This window comes from Pan paniscus, chromosome 11, assembly GCF_029289425.2.
Source record: "Pan paniscus chromosome 11, NHGRI_mPanPan1-v2.0_pri, whole genome shotgun sequence".
Taxonomy (NCBI): Eukaryota; Metazoa; Chordata; class Mammalia; order Primates; family Hominidae; genus Pan; species Pan paniscus.
The window spans coordinates 109,113,568-109,140,311 of NC_073260.2; the positions used below are offsets into that span (position 1 = coordinate 109,113,568).

Consider the following 26,744-nt stretch of genomic DNA (forward strand, 5'->3'; position numbering starts at 1 on the left):
ATGAAGGAGAAATTAAGACATTTGCAGATAAACAAAAGCTAGGGGAATTAATTACTACCAGCAGACCTGACCTGTAAGAAGTGTTAAAGAGGATTCTTCAGGCTGAAATGAAAAGACACTAGACAGTAAATTGAAGCCATAAGAAGAAATAAAGAATACTGCTAAAGGGAACAACACAGGTAAATATAGAAGCCAGTATTATTGTACTTTTGGTTTGTAACTCACTCCTCTACGATTTTTCTGTTTTTCCTATATGATTGCAAAATAAATGGATTAAACAATACTTACAAGGTTATGTTAATGGACACACAATATATAAAGACATAATCTGTGACAACCCAAAGAGGGACAGACAAAGATGTGGAAGCAGAGTATTTGAATACTATAGAAACAAAACTGACACAAATGTTCAACAATGATGGGATTATGCCCCAATAAACCCCCTAAATAAAATACATCACAAGTGGAAAATGCATTTAAGACCCCAATAAACCCATCATAAAGTCAAAACATCCTAAGTCAAACCACAGTAGGTTGAGGACTGTGTATAATTAAAAGTAAGTTGTTTCAATTTTAAGATTTAATTGTAATCCTGGCTGGGCACAGTGGCTCACACCTGTAATCTCAGCACTTTGGGAGACTGAGGCAGGTGGATCACTTGAGGTTAGGAGTTCCAGACTAGCCTGGCCAACATGGTGAAACCCTGCCTCTACAAAAATACAAAAATTAGCCGGGTGTGGTGGTGGGTGCTTGTAGTTCCAGCTACTCGGGAGGCTGAGGCACAAGATTCACTTGAACCCAGGAGGCAGAAATTACAGTGAGCCGAGATCGGGCCACTGCACTCCAGCCTGGGTGACAGAGTGAGACTCTGTCTCAAAAAAAACAAAGTAATCCTTAAGTTACAGAAAAATAAGATGTTTTGGCATGTGTTTGTAGTCCCAGCTATCAGAAAGCTGATGTGGGAGTATTACTTGAGCCTAAGAGTTTGAGGCCAGCCTGGGGAACAGAGCAAGACCCCACCTCTAAAAACAATTTTTTTTAAGGTTTCAATAGACAAAGAAGGATATTATATATTGGCAAAAGATGCCATCCAGCAAGAAGATATATACAATTATAAACTTATATACAGCCAACAGAACTCTAAAACATAAGAAGCATGGGAGACCAAGGTGGGCAGATTGCTTGAGTCCAAGAGTTCAAGACCAGCCTGGGCAACACGGCAAAACGCCATCTCTACAAAAAATACAAAACCTTAACTCAGCATGGTGGCGCAAGTTTATAGTCCTGTCTACTCGGGAGGTGGAGGTGGGAAGATAACTTGAGCACAGGAGGTTGAGGCAGCAATGCGCAGTGATGGTGCCACCGCACTCCAGCCTGGGCAAGAGAGCAAGACCCTATCTCAAAAAACACAAGTAAAATAAAATATATGAAGCAAAAGCCAACAGAATTGAAGAAATAGACAGTTCTATGGTAATAGTTGGAGACTTTAATACCCTACTTTCAATAACGGGTAGAACAACTAGATAGAAGATCAATAAAGAAACAGGAGACTTGAACAACGGGAACAATTAGACCCAACAGATACACAAAGAACTCTCCAAACAACAACAGCTGAATACAGGTTCTTCTCAAGTGCATGTGAACCATGTTCCAGGATACACCAACAAATCTTAAATTAAAAAAAATTAAAGTAATAAACATAACTTTTCTGATCATTAAGTGAATATTAGAAATCAATAACAGGAGAAAAATTGGAAAATTCACAAGTATGTGGAAATTTAACAACACTCGACAAAAATCACAGCATAGGAAATTTAGGGAGATGTAGTAAAAAGAGTGATTTTAAAAAGTTATGGCTGTATAACTTTATATAAAAGAACAATCTCAATAACTAGATAAGGAATTAAAAAAGAATAAACTAAACCCAAAGCTAGCAAAAAAAATGAAAATTATAAAGATGAGTGGAGATAAATGAAAAAGAATAGAAAATACAGAAAAATCAATAAAAACAAAAGCTGGTTCTTTGAAAACATCAAATTTGACAAACTTTACTGCACTGACTGAGAAAAAAGAAGGCTCAAATTACTAAAATGAGAAGTACAAGTGGAGACGTTACTACTGATTTTACAGGAAAAAAAGGATTAGAAGAGAAAACTATGAACTACTGTTTGCCAACAAATTGGATAACCTAGATGAAAAGGACAAATTCCTGGAAACATACAAACTATCAAAACTGATTCAAAATGAAATAAAAAATCTAAATAGACCTGTAACAAGTAAGGAGGTTGAATCAGCAATGAAAAACCTCCCAACAAAGAAAAGCCCAGAACCAGATGACTTCACTGGTAAATTCTACCAAACATTAAAAGAATTAATACCAGAGTTTCTCAAACTCTTTCACAAAATTTCAAAAGGAGTAAACACTTCCTAACTCATTCTATGAGACCAGCATTATCTTGATACCACAGTGAGACGAAGACACTACAGGAAAACTACAGGCCAATATCCCTTTATAAATAGGAATGCAATAATCTCAACAAAATACTAGCAAAGCAAATTCAGAAGCATATGAAAAGGCTTTTGTCAAATGTGTTTAATTTGTGTGAATTTTCCAATTTTTCTTCTGTTATTGATTTCTAATGTCATTCAGTTATGATAAGAAAAGGTACTTTTTATGATTACAATTTTTATAGAATCCCACAACCAAGTGGAATTTATTTATCCTCAAAATGCAAGGGTAATTTAACATTAGCAAGTCAATCAATATAATACACCACACTAATGGAATTATGAGGCAAAAAAAAAAAAAAAAAAACAGATCATTACCTCAACTGACACAGAAAAGCATTTGACAAAATCTAACACCCTTTCATGATAAAAACACTAAAGAAAATAGGAACAGGGCCGGGTGCGGTGGCTCACGTCTGTAATCCCAGCAATTTGAGAGGCCAAGGTGGGTGGATCACCTGAGGTCAGGAGTTCAAGACCACCTTCACCAACATGGTGAAACTCTGTGTCTACTAAAAATACAAAAAGTAGCCAGGCATTGTGATGGGCGCCTGTAGTCCCAGCTACTCAGGAGGCTGAGGCATGAGAATCACTCGAACCCAGGAGGCGGAAGTTGCAGTGAGCCAAGATTGTGCCACTGCACTCAGCCTGGGTGACAGAACGAGACTGTCTCAAAAAAAAAAGGAATTAAGAAAACAATTTCACTTACAATAGCATTCCAAAAGAATAAAATATTTAGGGATAAATTTAACCAAGGAAGTGAAAGGGTTGTATACATAAAGAGTATAAAACACTGCTGATAGGCTGGGCACGGTGGCTCACGTCTGTAATCCCAGCATTTTGGGAGGCCGAGGCAGGCGGATCACCTGAGGCTGGGAGTTGGAGACCAGTTTGGCCAACATGGAGAAACCCCATCTATATTAAAAATACAAAAACTTAGCCGGGCATGGTGGCACGCACCTGTAATCCCAGCCACTCAGGAGGCTGAGGCAGGAGAATCGCTCGAACCCGGGAGGCGAAGGTTGCGGTGAGCCAAGATCGCACCATTGCACTCCAGCCTGGGCAACAAGAGCAAAACTTCGTCTCAAAAAAAAAAAAAAAAAAAAAAACTGCTGTAAGAAATTAAATATCTAAATAAATGGAAAGAAATCTCATTCATGGATTGGAAGACTTGATATCATTAAGATCTCAATACTCCCCCAAAGTAATCTACAGGTTCAATGCAATCCCTATCAAAATCCCAATGGCATTTTTTCCAAAAATAGAAACACCCATCCTAAAATTCATAGGGAATTTCAAGGGACTCTGAATAGTCAAAACAATCTTGAAAAACATGAACAAAGTTGGAGGACTCACACTCCCTGATTTCAAAATTTACTACAAAGCCAAAGTAATCAAAACAGTGTAGGTTCTAGGTTAGAATCTAGACCAATAGAATGTAACAATGAAACTTATATGGTCAACTGACTTTGGACAAAAGGGCCAAGATCATTCACTAGGGAAAGGACAGTCTGCAAAAAATAGATAGCTATATGCAAAAGAATGAAATCAAACCCTTACCTTACATCATATATAAAAATCAACTCAAAGTGGATCAAAGACAAACTTATGAGCTAAAGCTATAAAACTCCTAGAAGAAAACATATGGGAAAATCTTCATGATGCTGCATCTGGCAATGTTTTAAGTATGACATCAAAAGCAAAGACAACAAAAGAAAAAGATAAACTAGACTTCATCAAATTTAAAAACTTTTGTACATCCAGCGACAGTATCAAGAAAGTAAAAAGGCTGACTGTGGTTGCCCACGCCTGTAATCCCAGCACTTTGGGAGACCGAGGCGCACGGATCACCTGAAGTCAGGAGTTCGAGACCATCCTAGCGAACATGGTGAAACCCCATCTCTACTAAAAATACAAAAATTAGCTGGGCATGGTGGCAGGCACCTGTAATCCCAGCCACTCGGGAGGCAGATGCAGAAGAATCACTTGAACCTGGGAGATGGAGGTTGCAGTGAGCTAAGATTGCTCCATTGTACTCTAGGTTGGGCAACAAGAGCAAAACTCTGTCTCAAAAAAAAAAAAAAAGAAAAGAAAAGTAAGTAAAAAGACAACATATAGAATGGGATAAAATATTTTTAAATTACTTATATGGTAAGGGTCTAGTATCCAGAATATACAAAGAACTCTTTTTTTTTTTTTTTTAGACAGAGTTTCACTCCTGTTGCCCAGGCTGGAGTGCAATGGCACAATCTGGGCTCGCTGCAACCTCCACCTCCTGGGTTCTAGTGATTGTCCTGCCAGCCTCCAGAGTAGCTGGGATTACAGGTGCCTGCCACCACACCCGGCTAATTTTTTTTTGAGACAGAGTCTCATTCTGTTGCTCAGGCTGGAGTGCAGTGGCATGATACTGGCTCACAGCAACCTCCACCTCCCAGGTTCAAGCAATTCTCCTGTTTCAGTCTCCCGAGTAGCTGGGATTACAGGGGGATGCCACCACGCCCGGCTAATTTTTGTATTTTTAGTAGAGACAGGGTTTCGCCATGTTGGTCAGGCTGGTCTGGAACTCCTGACCTCAGGTGATCCACCCACCTCGGCCTCCCAAAGTGCTGGGATTACAAGCGTTAGCCATGGCACCCGGCCAAGAACTCTTTATAACTCAACAGGATAAACAACCCAATTTGAAAATGGACAAAATATTTTAATAGATCTTTTTCAAAGAAAATATACAGATGGCCAAAAACCAAATAAAAAGATGTTCAGCATCACTAGTTATTAGGGAAATACAAATCGAAACCACAATGAGATACTACTTCACACCCACAAGGATGGCCATTATTAAAAAAAGTTAGAAAACACATGTTCACAAGTACATGGAGAAATTGGAACCTTCATGCATTACTGATGGGAAAGTAATACGGTATCATTGCTATGAAAAACAGGTTTCTCAGAATTAACCATACAATCCATCAATTCCATTCCTAGGGGCAGACGCAAAATAAATGAAAAAGGACTTAAAAAGATATCTGTACACCAATTTTCATAGCAGCATTATTCGCAACAGCCAAAAGATAAAACAACCCAAATGTCTATCAACGGATAAATAGAACAAAACGTGGTGTATACATACAATAGATATTATTCAGCCATAAAAAGGAAGTTCTAATACACGTTACAATATGGATGAACCTATAAAACATTATGCTACGTAAAATATGCCATAGGCTGGGTGCTGTGGTTCACGACTGTAATCCCAGCACTTTGGGAGGCCGAAGTAGGCAGATTGCTTGAGGTCAAGGGTTCGAGACCAGCCTGGCCAACATGATGAAACCGTCTCTACTAAAAATACAAAAATTAGCCAGGCATGGTGGCAGACACCTATAATCCCAGCTGCTTAAAAGGCTGAGGCAGGAGAATCGCTTGAACCCAGGAGGCGGAGACTGCAGTGAGCCGAGATGGCGCCACTGCACTCCAGCCTGGGCGACACAGCGAGACTCTGTTTCAAAAAAAAAAAAAAAAGCCATACAGAAAAGGACAAAAAAGCATTCCACTTACATGAGATATCTAGAATAGGCAAATTCATAGAGAAAGAAGGTAGAATAGAGGTTAGCAGGGGCTGCAGGAGGGAAAACTGGTGAGTTATTGCTTAACAGGTATGGAATTTCTGTTTGGGATGATGAAAATGTTCTGGAAATGGTGATGATTTACAGCATTGTGAATGTACTTATTGCCACTTAACTGAACACTTTAAAATGATCAAAATGGCAAATTTTATGTTATGTAAATTTTACCACAATAAAAGTAAAATAAGTGGGAGAGACAATAGGTGCCCGTATGCATGATCAAGTGCCAGCACAGTGCCTAGCACATTGATTCTGAACCTATCGTGTCTACTAGCTCCTAATTCCTCAAGAGTCATCATCTTAAATTTTCCCAAAGTTTTACACAAGAGATAATAGATGAGGATTGAGAATGTGGTTAAACCAAAATCAGGAGCAGAACAAAAAGACCAGAAATAGGGTAGTGAAAAGGCATAAATTTAGCTTAATACCGAAAGCAAGATAAAACCAAACAAGAATAAAGGCAGAGATCTGAAAAAGTCAAATATGTGGTCACTTGAGTTCTAAGGGTCCTCTTCTCTCACTAGTTCCCAGACTCAAAGGAGTTTCTCTAGTTTGTTTTCAACTAAGCATATCCAGTATAAAGCTACCATACTGTCATTACTAACCCTCAGCCAATGTCGGTTTACTGTTTTAAGAGAAAAGGGTGAAAAAGATGAGACTCTTAATTACCATCTCATAAACGAATGTTTCTTGTCTGCAGGCTCGATCTATTGTAATGGTTTCTTCCCGATGTTCCAAGAACCTTTTTCTAACCCTGTTGTAGATGTAAAAGAAAAAAAAAAAATCAAAGTTCAACATTCGTTATTCGGGCTTCAAAAACATATTTAACATTCAAGTTTTTTTATTTTGAACTAATTTTAAGTAGCAAAAGCAGGAAAAAGTTCCCTTCTATCTCTTGTTCAGCTTCCCTTATGTCAACATCTTACTTGATCATGAGACAATTAAGAACAGGAAATAAATTCTTATACAATATTATTAGCTATATGCCTTTTTAAAATTTCACACAATTTTTAATTTACTCGTTTTTTTTTTGTGTTCCAGATTCCTATCCAGGATCCCACATGGCATCTGTTATTTTTCCTTAGTCTCCTTGAGTTTGTTAAAATTCTTCAGTCTCTCCTTATCTTTCATGATCTTGACAATTTCAAAGAGCTCTAATCAGTTATTTTATAGAATGTCCTTCAATTTGGGTTTGACCGCTAGTTCCTCATGATAGGAATAAATTTAGCATTTTGGTAAGAATACTACAATGATGCCCTTCTCATTATATCATATCAAGATGTTCATGATATTAATATGACATCTTACTAGTGATGTTTAGCTTGTTTCTGTCTGCCAGGTTCCTGCACCAGAAAGACACCTTATTTTCTATGAACTTGGTAAATATTTTGGGGGAGATACTTTGACACTATGCAAATCTTGTTTCTCCTCAAACTTCACCCATGAATTTTAGCATTCACTGATAGATTATGTCTGCAACATTTATTACTGTGCTGTATGCCTAATAGCAATTCTGTCTTTACTTTCTTCTACATTTATTCATTGGATCTTCTACATTTATTCATTGGAATTATATTTTGAGGAAGACCTGCCTCTTTCCTCCCATCTGTTTATTTCATCATTTCTATTAGTATGAACCTACAGATAATTGTTTTATTCTGGGGTTAAAATCTAATACCATCACTATTTTGTTGTTCAAATTGGTACAGCTTTATCATTAGGAGCTCCCGTTCTTTCAGCAAGTCCTCTCCTTTTTAAAATTATTTTTTATTTTTTGAATATTCCCTTACTTTCCGGCACCACAAGATGCTCAAGGCCCATCCTATATTTTTCTTGTCTCGTCCCTGGAATCAACCACTTGTAAGAGCCCTAGTTCCTTTACTGGAAAAAGGTGTTTAGAGACCAGTATCTGGGTTCTAGGCGTTCTCATTGTTACTGGAGTCACTGCTTCTAGGCCTCTCAGCTGAGATAGGCAGGAAATATATGTATGTATACTAACCTATACATGTATAAATATCTGTATTTCTGTATTTTACTGTTATACATTTAAAACTATGAGTTTATACTGATACTTCTGATTCCAAACTAAAACCACAGGATTCATTTTAGCCTTTAACATTTCCTTGTTTATAACGTCTTTCTCCACAGGTGAGAAATCCAGCTTTCACTGTCGGCAACCTATGATTTGTTCAATTCTAGTAAATACATAAAATAGTTACAGAATTGCTAACCTATACCCCTGTGAGAAACACCAAATTATAAACAGTTCTGTCTTCACCTTTACATTATATCAAGATACGCTTTTGGTAGCATTTTATTATTTAAAAATCAGAACAATATATTTAAGATTAGCACGGCCCCTGTGCATGGATGATATGCAAATTCATGAAGTGCTCAAAAAAAAAAAAAAAAAAAGAAGACAGGCTTTAATATAGACTTTAGTTCTTTCTTCCCCACCCTTTTCAGTGGCGTTATATTACACATCCGTAATACAACTAGCCTTATTTTTTAGTTTTTGAATTCAGTTTTGGGTTCCCCCTACATCCTAGTTGGTTTTAATTGTCTGATTACATTTGGGGTGTGTGAAAAATATGTGACACATCACTATGATCCTAAGAGTCAAAAGTATCACTCCCTCTTTGTTCCTACTAACCTGTTCCCATTCCCTCCCTTCTTTCCACCCCTTTCCCACCCACCCCTGCAGGCAATCAGTCTCTATAGTTTTGGTTTATCCTTTCCATTTCCTTTGTTCAAATAAACAGATATTTGTGTATACTCTGTTATCTCCTGTATCAATCTGAGTTCAATTAGGAAGAAAAAAAGAACAGCAATTTGAACAAAGGTTAAGGATTCAATAACTTTAACAAAGGATTGGAATAATGAGGGATTGGCAACGAAGCAGTAAAAGGGAACACTAAAGTATAGAATAATAGCAAACAGAAGGAGCACCCAACCCCTAGGGCTGAGAAAGAGCGCAAGGAAGTCCTTTTTTCTTCCTGGACTGAGATCCAGACGAGCTGGAGAAAGAAGTTGCTATGGTACTGCATCAGTGGAACTTGCTGGAAATCCACCCTCAAGGGCACTAGGAAAACCTGTTCAGGGGAGCTGTGGAGGGAAATGGGGTTGGCAGGAAAGCTGCTGGGCGCGGGGTGCTTCAGACTGCAGTGTATTGCAGGAGCTGGGCACTGGGGAAGCTGTGTGCACTGCAGGATCCTGCTGAGCCAGCACATCAGATCAGGAAGCAAAACCTTTGAGACTCCTGAGAAGTCTCTCCATTGCCCTTCACTGACAAAGCTTAAGGATGTGCTAGTTGGCAAAAGAAAATATTTAAAAGGCCAAGGTCCATTTTTACAGAGCAGGAAAAAGAGGTAAATTTGAAGATGAGAGCCAATAAACTACACCTGGCACACCTTTCTTACATGAAAGGTGGCATATACTTTGGGAGTTTGCTTTTTTCACTTAATAGAATGTACTGGAAATTACTCTGAGTTAATCCTTCCTCATCCTTTATTCTAGCTGCAAAATATTACCGTGTGGATTTCCCATAGCATATTCAACACTCTCCTCTCCTACGTCTGTATATTTAAGGTATTTCAAATATTTTGCAATTACAAACAATAATTCAAGGAATAACAAGCAGACAGAAGCAAGCTAAACATCACTAGTAAGTATTGAACACGCGTATTTCCATATTGTTGGAAGGCACCTTTGGTACAAATTACTAGAAATGGGATTGCTGGGACAAAAAGTATGATTTTCCTCATTGATTTCTGTCATCATCATTTCCTTTCTAGTCTTTTCTTTTCACTTACTTGGTTGTTCTTTTTTTGTCTTCTGAGCTGGAAATTTATTTTCTTTTTGTTTTTTTGACAGGGTCTTTTTCTGTTGCCCAGGCTGGAGTGGAGTGGTAAAATCACGGCTCACTTCAGCCTCAATCTCCTAGGCTCAAGTGATCCTTCCACCCCAGCTTCCTGAGTAGCTGGGAGCACAGGTGTGAGCCACCACAGCTGGCTAATTGTTTTTATTTTTTGTAGATACAGGTTCTCCCTATCTTGCCCAGGCTGTTCTCAAACTCGAGGGCTCAAGCAATCCTTCCATCTTGGCCTCCCAAAGTGTTGAGAATACAGGCATGAGCCACTGCACGCAACCTGTTAGTAATATTCTATGTTATGAATGCCATTGATGTTTCCTTTGTGACCTAATACATAATCAATTTTTGTGAACATGTCATACAGTTCTCATTAGCAGGGAGCAAATTTTATGTATACGTACCTCCATAAGATATAAATTAAAAAGTGTCCTTTATCACATGTAATACTTTGGGGCTTGAATACTATTTGTCTGATATCAGCATCACTACTCCTGCTTGATTTTTGTTTCCATTTACTTGGTATACTTTGGTCTAACCCTTTATTTTTAGCTTTTCTGAATCATTTTTTTTTAGATGTGTCTCTTGTCGCCCCAAGATTTTTGTTTTACAAGCCAAACTGAAAATCCTTTTTTAATACGTTGCTTAAGACTAATGTATTTGGTCTCAACTCTATCACAATATTTTCTAATTATTTGTATTTTGTTGTAATAGCTGTTTTTCATTATGAAATGCATACCTTCTTTTCCATTTAATTTTTAGAAATTGAGGGGGAGTTGATATTTCTATTATTGTTCTACTGGTTACCTTTCTACTCACATTTTTTAAATCCTATAGTTACCCATTTTCTTATTTAACACTTTACTATCTGGTGTGTCAGGTTTTTTTTCCTCTGCAGTAGTCTTTAAAACCCATCTATTGCCCCCACATTATCCATTTTTCTCCTTCCATCATTTCAGTTGCAATACTGTACTTTGTTGCAATACCCAACGGTTACACAAATCTTCCACCCTCATCCTCTCTGTATTAGTCCTTTTGCTGAGAATTTTCCAGTCATCAATTGGTTGGATAAAGCTCATTCTCTTGTATATTCCTCAGAAATGGCCAGCAGGTACAGAAATTACCCAGGTTTTCGTATGTCGAAAACTCTTTTTCTATAACCTTGACATTTGAGAACATTCAGTTAGATATAAAATCCTTAAATTCACACCTTCATTGAGCTTTAAAAAAAAAACACTGCTCTATGTTGCCTTGCTTTGTATGTCAGTTTTTCAACATGTGATGCTTTTTGTAAGTTTGCCTTTGTAAGTTATATGTTCTTTTTGCACAGAAGACTTGATGATTTCATCTTTATCTCTGAAATCTAATAGTTGTACTAAAATATATCCCAAAAGTCAGTAAGTCTGGGTTAATTTTTCCAGGTACCTAGGGAACCCTTTCTAGATTTAGTTTTTTTTTCAATTTCTGGAAACTTTTGTGGGATTATGTTTTTAAACATGAATTATGTTCCATTTCTTTTTCTTCTTCAGGGACTCTGATAATATGAATATTATGTCTTTGCCTATCTACCTACCATTCCCTACTTTCTCGGATTCATCTTACTTTTTTCTTTGTCATTTTCAATTCTCTTGGTTGTTTTTATGCCTTTCTTCATTGCCTCTTGCTTTCATTTCAGTCTATTTTCCCTTAGGTATCTTACAATTTATTCACTTATGAGGTAATTGTCTTTTTCTTCCATTTCTTCCCTTTGTTTCATCAACTCTTTTTTCATTTCTCCTTTAGTCATCATTTCCATTCTTGCTAATAGTTTTAAAAATTCTAAGCCAAGGTAAACATTTTTATACCCTCAAATGCTTATTTGAGTATATTCAATTCTGTTTGGAGTATAGACTTATAGGCTTTCTCTTTTTTTTTTTTTTTTTGAGACAGAGTCTCGCTCTGTCGCCCAGGCTGGAGTGCAGTGGCGTGATCTCGGCTCACTGCAAGCTCCGCCTCCTGGGTTCACGCCATTCTCCTGCCTCAGCCTCCCGAGTAGCTGGGACTACAGGCGCCCGCCACCACGACCGGCTAGACTTACAGGCTTTACCTGTTTCCGAGTGGAAACAGGTAGTCTCCAAAGTTGATCTGTGTAAACAGTTATTTCCTGATTATCTGCAACAAGCTTTCGTTAGATTTTATTTCCTCTTGCTCATTTTTGTAACATCTGGGGCACAGTGATAGTTTACAAGATTCCCAGTTTGATCGTGCTCTTTTCTGTCATTCTAGCCAACTTCAGATATATGAGAGCTGTTTGAGAGTTTTTTTTTTTTTTTTTTGGAGACAGAGTTGCGCTGTGTCACCCAGGCTGGAGTGCAATGGCGCGATCTCAGCTCACTGCAACCTCCACCTCCTGGGTTCAAGTGATTCTCTTGCCTCAGCCTCCCGAGTAGCTGGGACTACAGGCGGGTGCCACCACGCCCAGCTAATGTTTGTATTTTTAGTAGAGGTGGGGTTTCACCATATTGGCCAGGCTGGTGTTGAACTCCTGACCTCAAGCACTCCACCCTGTTTAAGTTTTTTTAAAAAATCATTTGTGGTTGGTTTGGTGGAATAGGAGTTTTGAGTTCTCCAATTTCATGGTTCTTTTGTTTTTTGTTTTTGCAGGACTCTGTAAGTTCCCTTTGTTAACCTTTAAACAGTACATCCTGGACCTGTAAACAGTGCTTTCTTGGTCACAAAAGTGAGGGGGATGGGCAGAATAATCTAAAATTTCTATTGTATTAAAAGTAATGTTGCTGAAGGGCTGGGCGTCGTGGCTCACGCCTGTAATACCAGCCCTTTGGGGCAAGGCCGGCAGATCACTTGAGGTCAGGAGTTTGAGACTAGCCTGGTCAAAATGGTGAAACCCCATCTCTACTAAAAATATAAAAAATTAGCCAGGCATGGTGGCATACGCCAGTAATCCCAGCTACTTGGGAGGCTGAGGCAGAAGAATCACTTGAGCCCAGGAGGCAGAAGTTGCAGTGAGGAGAGATTGAGCCACTGCACTCTAGCCTGGGCAACAGAGTGAGTGAGACTCTGTCTAAAAATAAATAAATAAACAAATAAGTGATGTTGCTGAAGCTTTTGGAATGACAAGTAAGTTTTAGCAGCACCCATGTATTAACAATTATCTCTCCTATTCCTAGGAATTAAAACCAACTAAGTAGTCAAAAAAAATGTCAAAACTGCCAAAGCTATGTAGTTTGCTATAGATTAAGGGAGCAACATGTATCAAGGAAGAATCAATATCTACCAACTACCTTTGGTCCCTTATATGCATAAAATGAGCTCTTTCATTTGATGTGGGAAAGAAAAAGTACCAGAAATTTATTTTATGTCATAATAAAGAAATGATGTACTTATGTTTTATTTTTATAATATAATAATGTGAAATTATTGGTGAGGAAAAGGAAGGTTCAGAGAAAGATAAAGCATAGAAATACAAATTTAGGCTTTTGCCACAAGTCTAATTTTTTTTGGCAGGACTATTAAGGTTAACAATGGTCATGTATTAAATACACTAGCTTCACAGTATATCAAAATAACCCCAGTTGAAGAATACTGTACTGATTTACATTAGATTATATATAATTCTACCCACAAATCCTGTTTGGAGGGACTAGAAGAAACCAAGGAGATCTAGTTGACCTACTAGTGCAAAGTAGTCAAGGGAAATAATGTTTAAGCAGTCTTAAAATTACTATTTAACATGGCTTAACAAAATTACTATAAATCAATGAATACATTATTAACTATAGCAAAAAAGAGTCTGCTTTAATATGATTATCATCAACGTTCTTTTTTCAGTCTATCTCTAAAAATCACTTCCTGAGTCTTCTGAAAGTTTCATTTATTCCATTCATTCTACAAATATTTGTTGGCTCCCTACTGTGCACCACAGTTCTAGGAATTGGTAATATAGCAATGAGTGTGGCAGATGTAACTTAAGGAACTTTCAAGGGTAGCTAAGAAGACAGAAAATTAAACACGTATATTACAGATGTGATGAGCATTTCAATAGGGAAGCATAGGGTGCTACATGAGCATACAAGATGACCTAAATGGAGTCCGTAGTCCTTTAGCTAAGACTTGCAGGATGAGTAGAAGTCAACAAGGCCAGGAGATAAGCAAGAATGACTGTTCTGGGCAAAGGCCTGGAGTGAGAGAGCATATTCGAGGAACTGAAACACAGTGCAGTGTGGCTGGAACACTGCAGAGAGAAAGCTTAAAAAAAATCAGCAAGGTCGGGCCGGGTGCGGTGGCTCATATCTGTAATCCCAACACTTTGGGAGGCCGAGGTGGGCGGATCACGAGAGGTTGGCCAACATGGAGCCTGACCAACATGGAGAAACTCCGTCCCTACTAAAAATACAAAATTAAGCGTGGTGGGGCATGCCTGTAATCCCAGCTACTTGGGAGGCTGAGGCAGGAGAATCACTTGAACCTAGGAGGCGGAGGTTGCCGTGAGCTGGGATCGCACCATTGCACTCAGGCCTGGGCAACAAGAGTGAAATTCCATCTCAAAAACAAAACAAAATGAAAACAGCAAGGTCCATTCCTTAGAGGCCTTTGTGAGCCACTACAGACTCAGGACTTCAGCCTAAGGGACATCAAAAGGTTTTAGGCAAGGGAGTGACAATCAGATGTGCATTTTAGACAAATACAACTAATCAATCAACAATAGTTACAGAGCACCAATTGGAGCAAGGCAGTATAGTAGGCTTGAGAACAATACACAAATGGGAGTTTGGACTCTCATTGAGCCTTCAAGGACTTTAGAAATGTTAAGAGTTTAAGGCAGTATAAATGCATCTGTTTCCTAAGGGAAAGATGGGTTGTGGTAATCTGGAAAGGAATCTTTGGGCTTTTAAAAAAGTGGTATGGGCAAGGTGTGGCGGCTCACGCATGTAATCCTAGCACTTTGGGAGAACGAGTTGGGCAGATCACATGAGGTCAGGAGTTGAAACCAGCCTGGCCAACATGGTGAAACCCGTCTCTACAAAAAATGCAAAAAAGTTAGGCAGCCGAGGGTGCAGGCACCGCTAATCCCAGCTACTCCGGAGGCTGAGGCAGAAGTTGCAGTGAGCAGAGATCACGCCACTGCACTCCAGCCTGGGCAACAGAGTGAGACTGCATCTCAAAAAAATAACGTAACATAACATAACATAGAAGTGGTATGTTTCAGATGGGAGAGAGGCCACATGCATCCTGAGCCATCTGAAAGAGAAAGTGGTTGAAAATAAATCTGGAAAGGCAAATTTGGGATATATGTGGAAGGCTTCAAATGTCTAGTTAAGGAGTTTGAAATTTTTCCATATAGGAGATGTAGGGCCATAGACCATTTTTAAGCAAAATGGCATGCTCAGGCAATAGCATGATGGATAAATCAGTGGGAGAAATGACTGTACTTATCAAAGACACTTAAGAACCTTGCATAGTGCTCCAGGTGTTGCTGCTGTAAAAGTTAGCAGTAGGGACCAGGGGAACAGATTTAGCAGTTATTATGAAAGAAAACCCAAGTAGAGTTGAAATGACTGCCTGAATATTTGAGGGGGATAATAGCGTAGGATCAAGAACGACAGAACATAGCTGAGGTAGTATGAAATAAGTGGACTATAAATTGGAAATTATAAATTTCACTATTACATGCACAATTTCTCTATATTATCACACAACAATGCCTCTCAAAGAGTGGTAGGCAGACCAGAATTCATCTATGACCTATTTGTTAACCAGTCTGTACAGAAAATGACAGTAAGCATTTAGAAACTTCCATTATCATTGAATAATTTTGTCTACTGAATTTAATTAAAAATTTGAACTTATATTGTGTTTGTCTTTTTTAATTCCATTTTTCTAGTAATTCTTTTTATAGTATTTTATCAAAGTATAAATCTGTCAAAGATTAAAAATTTTTAAAAACAAGAACTGTCCTTTACCACAAATAGTTTGAAAAACACTGTCAGAGTATTTAGGTTGCCCCCCAGATCTAAGTAGATTACCTCTATAAACAAACATTCAAAAATATTAAAAAATAAACACAAGTTTGAATATGGACTGAATATTACAGATTATGTATTTACGGTTTTCTTAGGTATAATAATACCACAATAATTATGTAGGAGAATGATACTTTTAGAAGCTATATGCTTATGTATTTACGGGTAAATTATCATGTCTAACTTACTGAATGGGGGATAGCAAAATGAAAAAACACACAGCAGGCATCCCATACACACGGCTAAAGTAAATATGGTCAAATATTAAGAACAGCTGAATTTAAGGGGTGGGTATACAGACAACAATCAATACTGCACTTTCAACTTTTCAAAACATAATGTTGAAAAAATGTTTAAATAAATAGGTCATAAAAACCAAGTCCTCCATACCCCAAAGTCACCAGGTCAGTATTCTCCGGAATGACTTCTGGATCCTCACCGTCCTCAAGGCATTTCAGTTTATCAAGGCTAAAACAAAAAGGAAAAGCAATACTTTAAGGTCGACTCTGCATCTGGTTCACAGCGAGTTAGGGTTGTTTTCCTAAATACATTACTGAATTACGAAGTCAGATAAAATCCAGCAGGCGGCTCAGAGAGGCCAGAACTTAAGACAACGATTTCTGTGATTATATTTTATAATGAAAAGGCCGATGAAGGCAGCCAGTACTGTTAAATGGAGAAAGAGATTAAAGTTATTTTTATATTTTCATCCCCAAATAAGGCACTTTTAAGAAATATTTCAGTAACAGAATACCCGGAAGGTCCCCAAAAGAAACCAGTTAGTCGGGGTTTTAACACTCCTCTGATGAAGTCTCCCGCAGCTTCACTATTACTCAGGTTCCTCCATTGTCAAAGTGTCTGTCAATGGCAGGTACACGTCGCTGTTGCCCTGATTGCTATTCTTTATTAACAAGCACTCTTAGAATAAGCAAATGGAAAAACTAGTCTTTGATGCAGCTGTCTTGTCCCTTTGCTCCAACTCATAGAAACTGTGCATTCGGGTCCCAGGACTTCTGGTGTCCCAGGAAGGCTCCAGCGGGTTGAAAGCTTTAAAGGGTAATACTCCTAGCCCAGGTCTAAACCACAGGCCCTTCTCAGGGATGAGTCCCAGAGGAGCGCACGAGCAAGGCTGCACCCTGTTTGACCCCAAGCTGCAAGAGCCCCTTTGCTCCGCACTCACCCGCACACCGCCCTCAGCTCAGCCGCCGCCTCCAGGCTGCAGTCCAGATCCCTGGCCACCGCGGCATCCTCCCGGTCGGAGTCAGCTGCCTGGCTCCCAGGCAGAGCGGATGCCGGCGGCTCCCTCAGCGACAAGTCCCCGGCCCCGCGCAGACGGCCCCGCCACAGCTCCCCAAAGGCGCCCACATGGAAAGCGCGCGTATTTAGCTCGGGAAGCTCATACTCTGGAAAGTTGCAGCCGCCACTGCCGGAGACTGGGTCCTGCCTGCCACCCACCCCGCTACACGTAGAGCCACCTCGGCTTCCTTCAGCCATGTTCGCCCCACTCCTTTCCCTGCAAAAGCCTGCAGATCAAGGCCTCGCAGAGCGTGATGGAAGTTGTAGTTGCTTGGGGCGCCCGGCGGGCGAGCGGCGAGGCGGCGCGGGCAGGGCATCAGAAACTACATTTCCCGGCAGGCCATGGGCAGGCCCGCCCCAGGGCGCGGCACCGCGAGGCTCTACGTGCAGGGCGCGGCATTGTTCTCCGACCCGGGCGGTACTGGAACCGTTGCGGCTGTGGGTTAACCGCAGCGGGTGGGGCTGGGTTTCTGGTCCCCGAGTTACGTAGCAACTGTCTCTGCCCGGTAGGGCGGCCTCGCCAGGCGCTTAGGCCCCGTTCCTTGCGGCTTTCGGACTAAGGGGTGCAGGGCTTTTTCTTGACTGGGGTTCAAGGACTGCTCTGCTGCCTGCTTGCTTTAGAGCCTAAGAAACAAGGAGGGCGAGGGCCGAGACCAGGGACACGACCAGCCCTCCGGATCTGGTTCTTTCACAACCTCCGCAGAGGCCCCATGTTCGTGTGCGTGTGCAGTAGTGTTTCAGAGCGTCTGTGTATCACACACTACATGATTAACCCTAATGTATGTTTTTAATGTTTTTAAAAATTACAACAACCTTTCCGGATAGGGCGTATCACCCCGTGTTGCTGTTGAGGAAGGATTTACCTGCGGGGAAAATAGAAGCAGGATCGGAACTCAGTCTGGCTTCAGATGGAGCTCTCTCCATTTCTCAGAGGCCCTGAAGGATACAGCAGGACATACTATTTATTTATTAGACTGTAATCACATGCCATATAATTCACCCATTTGAAGTGTTCAGTGATTTTTAGTATATTCACAGGCTTGGGCAACCATCACCACTATTTGAGAGCATTTTTACCACTCGAAAGAAGAAACTTGTACTTTTTAGCTATCACCCCTGATCCTCCCAACTCCTCCAGCCCTAGCCAACCAAGAACCTACTTTGTCTCTCTGGATTTAACTAATCTGGACATTTAATATAAACGGAATTATATGGTCTTTTGGTGGCTGGCTTAATGTTTACAAGGTTTGTTACAGGTAGTTAAGCATGAGCAGGGCAGGAGAGGGCTCTTCCCTCACCCACTAGGAATGTGGGGTGATGCTTAGGCATTTATCACATTGCCTCTAAAAGTGATAAATTGGCAGCCGGTGCCAGGGAGAGGCCATTTCCTGATGGCCCACACCTGTTGCACTAAAGTGCTCGTTGAATGCAGGTGACAGGGAGAAGCAACTTCCTGGGCATATGCATTAAGAGACAAAATCGGGGATTATGACCTTTCAGGGGGACTCTATCGGAAAAGGGAAGAAAGCCTCAGATGGGCACGCATACAACTTCATACATATTGCGCTGTGCTCACTTCCCAAGGGTAAGGAGGGCACTGCGCATGGAGGCAGCCCACCCTAAGGGAAGAATCATGGGAAAGGAGCCAGCCTATAAAGTACTAGGATCGAGGTCAATATCACAGTTGACCTCAGTGACAGCTTGGGACTCTTCCGAGCGTGCTTTCCTTTCTTTCCTAAAGGCCTTTTAAATAAGCTTCCACTCCTGCTCTGAAACTTGCCTCAGTCTCTTTTTGTGCCTTATTGCCCCTCGGTCAAATTCTTTCTTCTGAGGAGGCAAGAACTGAAGTTGCTGCAGACCCATACAGATTTGCCCTAGTAACTTGGATACCTGCCACCTGTAACAGGTTCATCCATTTTGTAGTATGTGTCAGTACTTCATTCCTTTTTTGGCTGAATAATATTGCATTGTATGTATATGCCACATTTTATTTATCAAAAAGTTTTTACCTTTTGGCGTTGCTATGAACATTCATGTACACATTTTTGTGCAAATACGTTTTCATTTCTCTTGGGCATGTGCCCAGTAGTATACAGTCAGCCCTCCCTATCTGTGGGTTCTGCATCCTCCAATTCAACCAACCACATATGAAAAATTACAGTATTCCCAGGTTGCAGAACCTGAGGATAAGAGGAATTTTCCTATGGGCGGATTCCACAGGGCTGACTGCAAGAAGAGCATCTGCCAATTTTGGAGTCCACAGGGGTCTTAGAAACAGTCCACCCTGCAGATACCAAGGGATTTCTGTATTTATGGAACTCTATTTTCAACTATTTGAGGAACTGCCAGATTTTTTTAAAGTGGCTGTCCCATTTTACTCCCCTCCCCAGCAGGATTCTCCACATCCTTGCCAACACTTATCTGAACTTTTTATTATAACCGTGTCAGTGAGTGTGAAATGGTGTTTCATGACTTTTTATTTGCATCTCCCTAATTATATTGATGGAACACGTTTTCATGTGCTTATTGACCATTTGCATATTTCTTTGGGGAAATGTATATTCAAGTTCTTTACCAATTTTTAAATAAAGTTATTGTGTTTCCATAGGAGCTCTGGTTTTTTTTCTTTCTTTCTTTCTTTTTTTTCAGACAGAGTTTCCCTCTTATTGCCCAGGCTGGAGTGCAATGGTGCGATCTTGGCTCACCGCAACCTCCACCTCCTGGGTTGGAGCGATTCTCCTGTCTCACCCTCCTGAGTAGCTGGGATTACAGGTGCATTCCACCACACCTGAGTAATTTTTTTGTATTTTTAGTAGAGACGGGATTTCATCATATTGGTCAGGCTGGTCTAGAACTCCTGGCCTCAGGTGATCCGCCCACCTCTGCCTCCCAAAGTGCTGGGATTACAGGCCTGAGCCACTGCGCCCGGCCTTCTGGTTGTTTTGTTGTTGTTTGTTTGTTTGAGATAGTGTCTTGCTCTGTCACCCAGACTGGAGCGCACTGGCACAATCATGGCTCACCACAGCTTGTCAGGCCTCTGAGCCCAAGCTAAGCCATTATATCCCCTGTGACCTGCACGTATACATCTAGATGGCCTGAAGCAACTGAAGAACCACAAAAGATGACATTCCACCATTGTGATCTGTTCCTGCCCCACCCTAACTGATCAATTGACCGTATGACGATACACCCTCCCCGCCCTTGCGATAACATACTTTGTAATATTCTCCCTGTCCTTGAGAATGTACTTTGTGAGACCCACCCCCTGCCCACAAAAAAATTGCTCCTAACTCCACCGCTTATCCCAAACGTATAAGAACTAATGATAGGCTGGGTGCCGTGGCTCACGCCTATAATCCCAGCACTTTGGGAGGCCGAGGCAGGAGGATCACAAGATCAGGAGTTCGAGACCAGCCTGGCCAATATGGTGAAACCCCTTCTCTACTAAAAATACAAAAATTAGCTGGGCGTGGTGGCGGGTGCCTGTGGTTCCAGCTACTTGGGAGGCTGAGGCAGGAGAATCGCTTGAACCTGGGAGGCAGAGGTTGCAGTGAGCTGAGATTGCGCCATTGCACTGTAGCCTGGGCGACAAAGTGAGACTCCGTCTCAAAAAAAAAAAAAAAAAAAAACCTAATGATAATTCCATACCCTTTGCTGACTCTCTTTTCAGACTCAGCCCGCCTGCACCCAGCTTTATTGCTCACACAAAGCCTGTTTGGTAGTCTCTTCATACTGACGCGTGTGACACAGCGTAGACCTCCCAGGCTCAGGTGATCCTCCCATCTTAATCTCCTGAGTAGCTGGGACTACAGGTACACTGTCATCACATCCAGTTAATTTTTTAATTTTTTTAGAGAAGAGGTTTCACCATGTTGCCCAGGCTGGTCTTGAACTCCTGGGCTCAAGTTATCCTCCTGCCTTGGCCTCCCAAAGTGCTGGGATTACAGGTGTGAGCCACCATGCCCAGCTGGAGCCCTGGTTTTTATCAGTACATTGTTGTAGGAAATATCTATCGTTTTTGTCAGCCTAGTATTGTTTATTAGAGCTGACCTTCCCTACTACTTTTGATCCTCCTGCGGCTGCCAGTCATAGAACCATTCCCAATCTGGCCACAGTGGTTGGTCCAAGGATGATCAAGTGTCTCAAATAGAGCCAATCGGAATCCTCCTGTGGGGTTTTATCTATAAACCAAGAAGCCCTTTATCCATTCTAAGGACCTAACAATGTGTCCTAGACACAGACCGTTCCTGCCAGTGGAAGAGTTAGAAGGAACAGAGGCAAGAGTTTGAACAAGCAAAGGCAGAAAATGGAGAAGATAGAAGTCAAGTGACTTGGAGCTACTGGGGCTGAGGCCATCTGCTCTCCTGTATTTGCCATTATGTAAAGGAGGCAAAATTTTACTTCTACTCTCTTAGGATTTTTCAGCTGGGCCTGAGAATTAAATTGACATAAGACAGAGCAACAGGAGAAAAACATGCAAATTAATTTCATACAAGTGTTATGTGGCATAGGATCCTTCATAAGGAAATGAAGACCCAAAGAAACAGTTACAATTGAACCCTTATAAACTGAATTGGATAAAGAGTTAGTGTGACAAGGCAAAGCATACAAGGATACGGTAGTTAATTGAGTGGAGAAGTGACTAGAAAGCTAAGAGTTAGTTTAACAAGGTTGGTTTGTACAGATTTCCCTTAGCCCCAACTTCCTGTCCTTGATGATAAGAATGATGTTTTCCTTCTGGGTATAGGGAGGACACCTTTCACATGGGAATTTCATCTCCTGCTTTTAAGAAACAGAAGAAAAGTCAGAGTGAACTCCTTGCACCTGCTGTTTCCCAAGTGATACGGCTCAGATGAGTGGAGGAACATGAGCGTTCTTGGTCCTCATGCCGGCAACATGGACACACATGGAGTGGTTTTAAGGAGCGGAGAGTTTAATAGGCAAGGAAGGGAGGAGACAGAAGGAAGAAGGTCCCCAGTAGAGAGACAGGGGGAGGGGGGCTCCAAAGCCGAAAGAGGAGGTCGCCACCTGCCACGGATACCAGCCAGGTATATATGCAGAGGCTGGAGAAGGCAATATCTGATTTGCATAGGGCTCAGGGGATTGGTTTGACCAGGCATGTCATTCACGTAGCCCTCAGAAAAAGCTGGCCCTCTCATCCTAGCCTTTTAAGATGCAAATGCAGGGCACTCTGAATGTTCTACACATGTGGAGATATGTGGGGCGGCCATGTTGCCAGGAACATGTGGGGCAAGGGCAAGAAGGCCGCAGGAATCACCATGTTGGGTGGACCCAGTTTCTAATGCTCTGCATTTGCATATCAAAGGTTGCCGGCCTGGCTCTAAGAGCCGGGGCTTTACAAGAAATTTTTCCGGAGATGCTTTAAAAACCAAAACTCCCCAAGGGCCCCTTTTCCTCTCTATCTGCCTACAGTAATTTCTTAATAACTCTCGGCCAGGTGCAGTGGCTCACGCCTGTAATCCCAGCACTTTGGGAAGCTGAGGCGGGTGGATCATGAGGTCAGTGGTTCGAGACCAGCCTGACCAACACGGTGAAACCACGTCTCTACTAAAAATACAAAAATTAGCTGGGCCTGGTGGCAGGCGCCTGTACCAGCTACTCAGGAGGCTGAGGCAGGAGAATTGCTTGAACCCGGGAGGTGGAGGTTGCAGTGAGCCGAGATCGCGCCACTGCACTCCAGCCTGGGCGACAGAGCGAGATTCTGTCTCAAAATAATAATAATAATAAATTAAAAAAATAATAACTCCTACCACACAAGTGCCTTTAACTGAAAATAGTATGCCACTACTTTGGGGTGGCGTATTCTTAACTCCTTCACTAGTAACTTTTTATTTATTTTTTAAATCTTAAGATAGTTTGAGTTGGATTCTCTTGCAACCTAAAGTCTTCTGAGGTCCTGAAATACTTGACGCAAATTCCTCAACAGGGGGCGCCCTCACTCCAGAGAATGAGGTCATCTTTCAGGTAGAACTGCTAACATATTATCTCGCGATTTAGTAGCATTGGCTTCAGGAGTGGTGACCACATAGGTTCCTGGGCAGCAGTGGGTAAGGGCAGGATCAGAATGGCTGTAACCAAGGGAGGTGGTTCATTGTCACCCTGAGGAGTAGCACTTGGGAGCAGCAGCTTCAGAAGTGGGAATTGCAGGGATCAGTGGGGAAAGAAGAATTCATGGTGAGCATCAGCAGCAGTCACAACAACATGGCAGTCATTTGGGTCTTAGCCTCCATGTAACGCCCCTTCCTGGAAGCAACCATAATCATATTAGCAGCTGCCCTCATTGGGATAAAGTCATGGTAAAGGCAGCTTCTAGCTCAGTGGCAAATTCGGCAAAAGATGGGGGTGTTGTAGGCCTGGCACTAGTAATAGCAGCAAAGAAGTGGAAAGATTCCAAGGTCCTGGGATAAGTATAGTCCCTAAAGTTCTGGATGAGCTTTCTATAATTCTTGGGGGGGAAACCCCTATTTTTTTCTGATTATGGTTATTGGACCCAACCACTAGGTTGGGGTAGTGGTGTAGAATTTAGAATAAGGAATACTGAGTAGTGGCTCAAACCAAGATGATTATGGAGTGTTATCTGGCTCTTGATTTCCCAACTCTGCTTATTGAAGAAAATATTAAAAACTGGGGAGTAGGAAAAGGGGCCACGAACTCTTACCGTTGGCCTCTGAACCAGCTTCCTCACCTGAGATACTTATATGGGCTCCGCAGGTGATGAAAATGAGAAACACTGGCTGGTGGGGACTGTGGGAAACTGGGGAGTACTCTATCCTCTGTCTAACGGGGGCAGCTGTGATGGTGCCACGTGAGAATGCGGGCCTCGCCTACCAGAGTTTTCGGAATTTCAAAAGATCCCCGAGTTAAACCATAGAGGTCTAAAAAAAAAAGAATTTCAAAAGAAGCCAGATAGCCAATTTGTTTAAGTGTGAAATCTCTCGATCTTAAAATGTTGGCAATTAATTAATAAAAAATTTAAACACAGTATTTCCTTCCAGGCTAGTCTGAGCAACATAGTGAAGCTGTGTCTCTAAAAAAAAAAAAAAAAAAAAAAATTAAAACAATAGGCCAGGCACAGTGGCTCACACCTGTAATCCCAGCACCTTGGGCAGGCAAAGGTGGGTGGATCACCTGAGGTCAGGAGTTCGAGACAAGCCTGGCCAAAATGGCAAAACCCCATCTCTACTAAAAATACAAAAATTAACCAGGTGTGGTGGTGCATACCTGTAATCCCAGCTACTCGGAAGGCTGAGGCAAGAGAATCGCTTGGACCTGGGAGGTAGAGTTTGCCGTGAGCCGAGATCATGCCAACACACCCCAGCCTGGGTGACAGAGCGAGACTGCATCTCAAAATAAATAAATTAATAAATTAATTACTTAAAAAAAACAACGTTATGCAGTATTCAAGCCAAACACAACTCACAGGCATCTGGTGTTTGTGATCGCTGATCCGTACTGTGATTTCTGAACTATTATATCTCTAAAATCCATCCAGCTCCCAGTTTATGCAATTCTACATGTAAAATTATTTCAGTTTGTTTTCCAAAGTAATTCTGCCACTGCCCTGAGGCCTTCTTTCTTGTAATAAGGCTATAGGTACCTGGGAGCCTCACTGAGATTGAGGTCATGTGTGTATCCCACCATTTCAATGTTGGCTATCCAAGTTGTATTTCCAGTTAGTTTCCCCTACTGTCTAAATCTTTCTTATAGATACATCATTTATTTTATTATTCTCTGGCTTCAGTTTCTTTTTCTCTGAGTGTAGAATTGGTCTAGTTTTTTTTTTTTTTTTTTTTTTTTTTTTTTGAGATGGAGTCTCACTCCTGTTGCCCAGGCTGGAGTGCAATGGCACGATCTTGGCTCATTACAACCTCTGCCTCCCGGGTTCAAGCGATTCTCCTGCCTCAGCCCCCCGAGTAGCTGGGATTACAGACATGTGCCACCATGCCTGGCTAATTTTTGTATTTTTAGTAGAGATGGGGTTTCTCCATGTTGGTCAGGCTGGTCGCGAACTCCCAACCTTGATCCGCCCGCCTCGGCCTCTCAAAGTGCTGGGATTACAGGCGTGAGCCACCGCGCCCGGCCTGGTCTAGATTTTTAAAAATTATTTTTACCAGCTCGGGCAGCATGGCATTTAGTATTTTTCTACTAAAAGTACAGAAAATTTGCCTGGTGTGGTGGTGCATGCCCGTAGTCCCAGCTACTCAGGAAGCTGAGGTGGAAGGATCGCTTGAGTCTGGGTGACAGAGCCAAGATTGCACCACTGCACTCCAGCCTGGGTGACAGAGAGAGACTGTCTCAAAAAGAATTAAAAAAATAAAAAATAAAAAAAATAAGGCCAGGCGCAGTGGCTCATGCCTGTAATCCCAGCACTTTGGGAGGCCGTGGTGGGCAGATCACAAGGTCAGGAGATTGAGACCATCCTGGCTAACACGGCAACACCCCATCTCTACTAAAAATACAAAAATTAGCTGGGCATGGTGGCGCATGCCTATAATCCCAGCTACTCAAGCATGGTGGCGGGCACCTGTAGTCCCAGCTACTCAGGAGGCTGAGGCAGGAGAATGGCATGAACCTGGGAGGCGGAACTTGCAGTGAACTGAGATAGCACCACTATGCTCCAGCCATTGAGATGGAGCCTCGCTCTGTTGCCCAGGCTGGAGTGCAGTGGCGCGATCTCAGCTCACTGCAAGCTCCGCCTCCTGGGTTCAAGCGTGCACCACTACACCCAGCTAATTTTCATAATTTTAGTAGGGACAGGGTTTCACCATGTTGGCCAAGATGGTCTTGATGTCTTGACCTCGTGATCCACCCGCCTTAGCCTCCCTAAGTGCTGCTATTACAGGCGTGAATCACCATGCCTGGCCAAAGATACCAAGGTATACAGGTATACAGGCAACAAATATCATGATGACTGGAATGGTACCTCCCATCTCAATAGTAACATTAAATGTAAATGGCCTAAATGCTCCACTTAAAAGATATAGAATTAGACTGGGCGCGGTGGCTCACGCCTGTAATCCCAGCACTTTGAGAGGCCAAGGAGGGCGGATCATGAGGTCAGGAGATCAAGACCATCCTGGCTAACATGGTGAAACCCCGTCTCTACTAAAAGTACAAAAATTAGCCAGGCATGGTGGCAGGCACCTGTAGTCCCAGCTACTCGGGAGGCTGAGGCAGGAGAATGGTGTGAACCTGGGAGGTGGAGCTTGCAGTGAGCTGAGATCGCACCACTGCACTCCAGCCTGGGCAACAGAGTGAGACTCCATCTCAAAAAAAAAAAAAGATATAAATCACAGAATGGATAAGAATTCACCAACCAGCTATCTGCTGCCTTCAAGAGACTCACCTAACACATAAGGACTCACATAAACTTTAGATAAAGGGGTGGAAAAAGACATTCCATGCACGTGG

The 26,744-nt window shown here is 41.7% G+C and overlaps 1 protein-coding gene across 5 annotated transcripts in view; it reads right to left on the reverse strand.

Annotated features, from left to right (window-relative positions):
- Positions 1–20,515, reverse strand: part of SNAPC3 (small nuclear RNA activating complex polypeptide 3) — a 79,885-nt gene extending 59,370 nt beyond the window's left edge. For all 5 annotated transcript variants that reach the window (XR_008619773.1, XR_008619767.2, XR_612507.3 and 2 more), the window contains exons 1-3: positions 17,197–20,515; positions 16,407–16,484; positions 6,798–6,882 (exon numbers count right to left, since the gene is read on the reverse strand). Coding sequence is in view for 2 of the 5 variants with exons in the window: in XM_003822618.5 (XP_003822666.2) it covers positions 6,798–6,882; positions 16,407–16,484; positions 17,197–17,510 (477 nt within the window). In the remaining 3 variants the exon portion in view is untranslated. The remainder of the gene's footprint in view (positions 1–6,797; positions 6,883–16,406; positions 16,485–17,196) is intronic.
- Between the last annotated feature and the right edge of the window lie 6,229 nt (positions 20,516–26,744).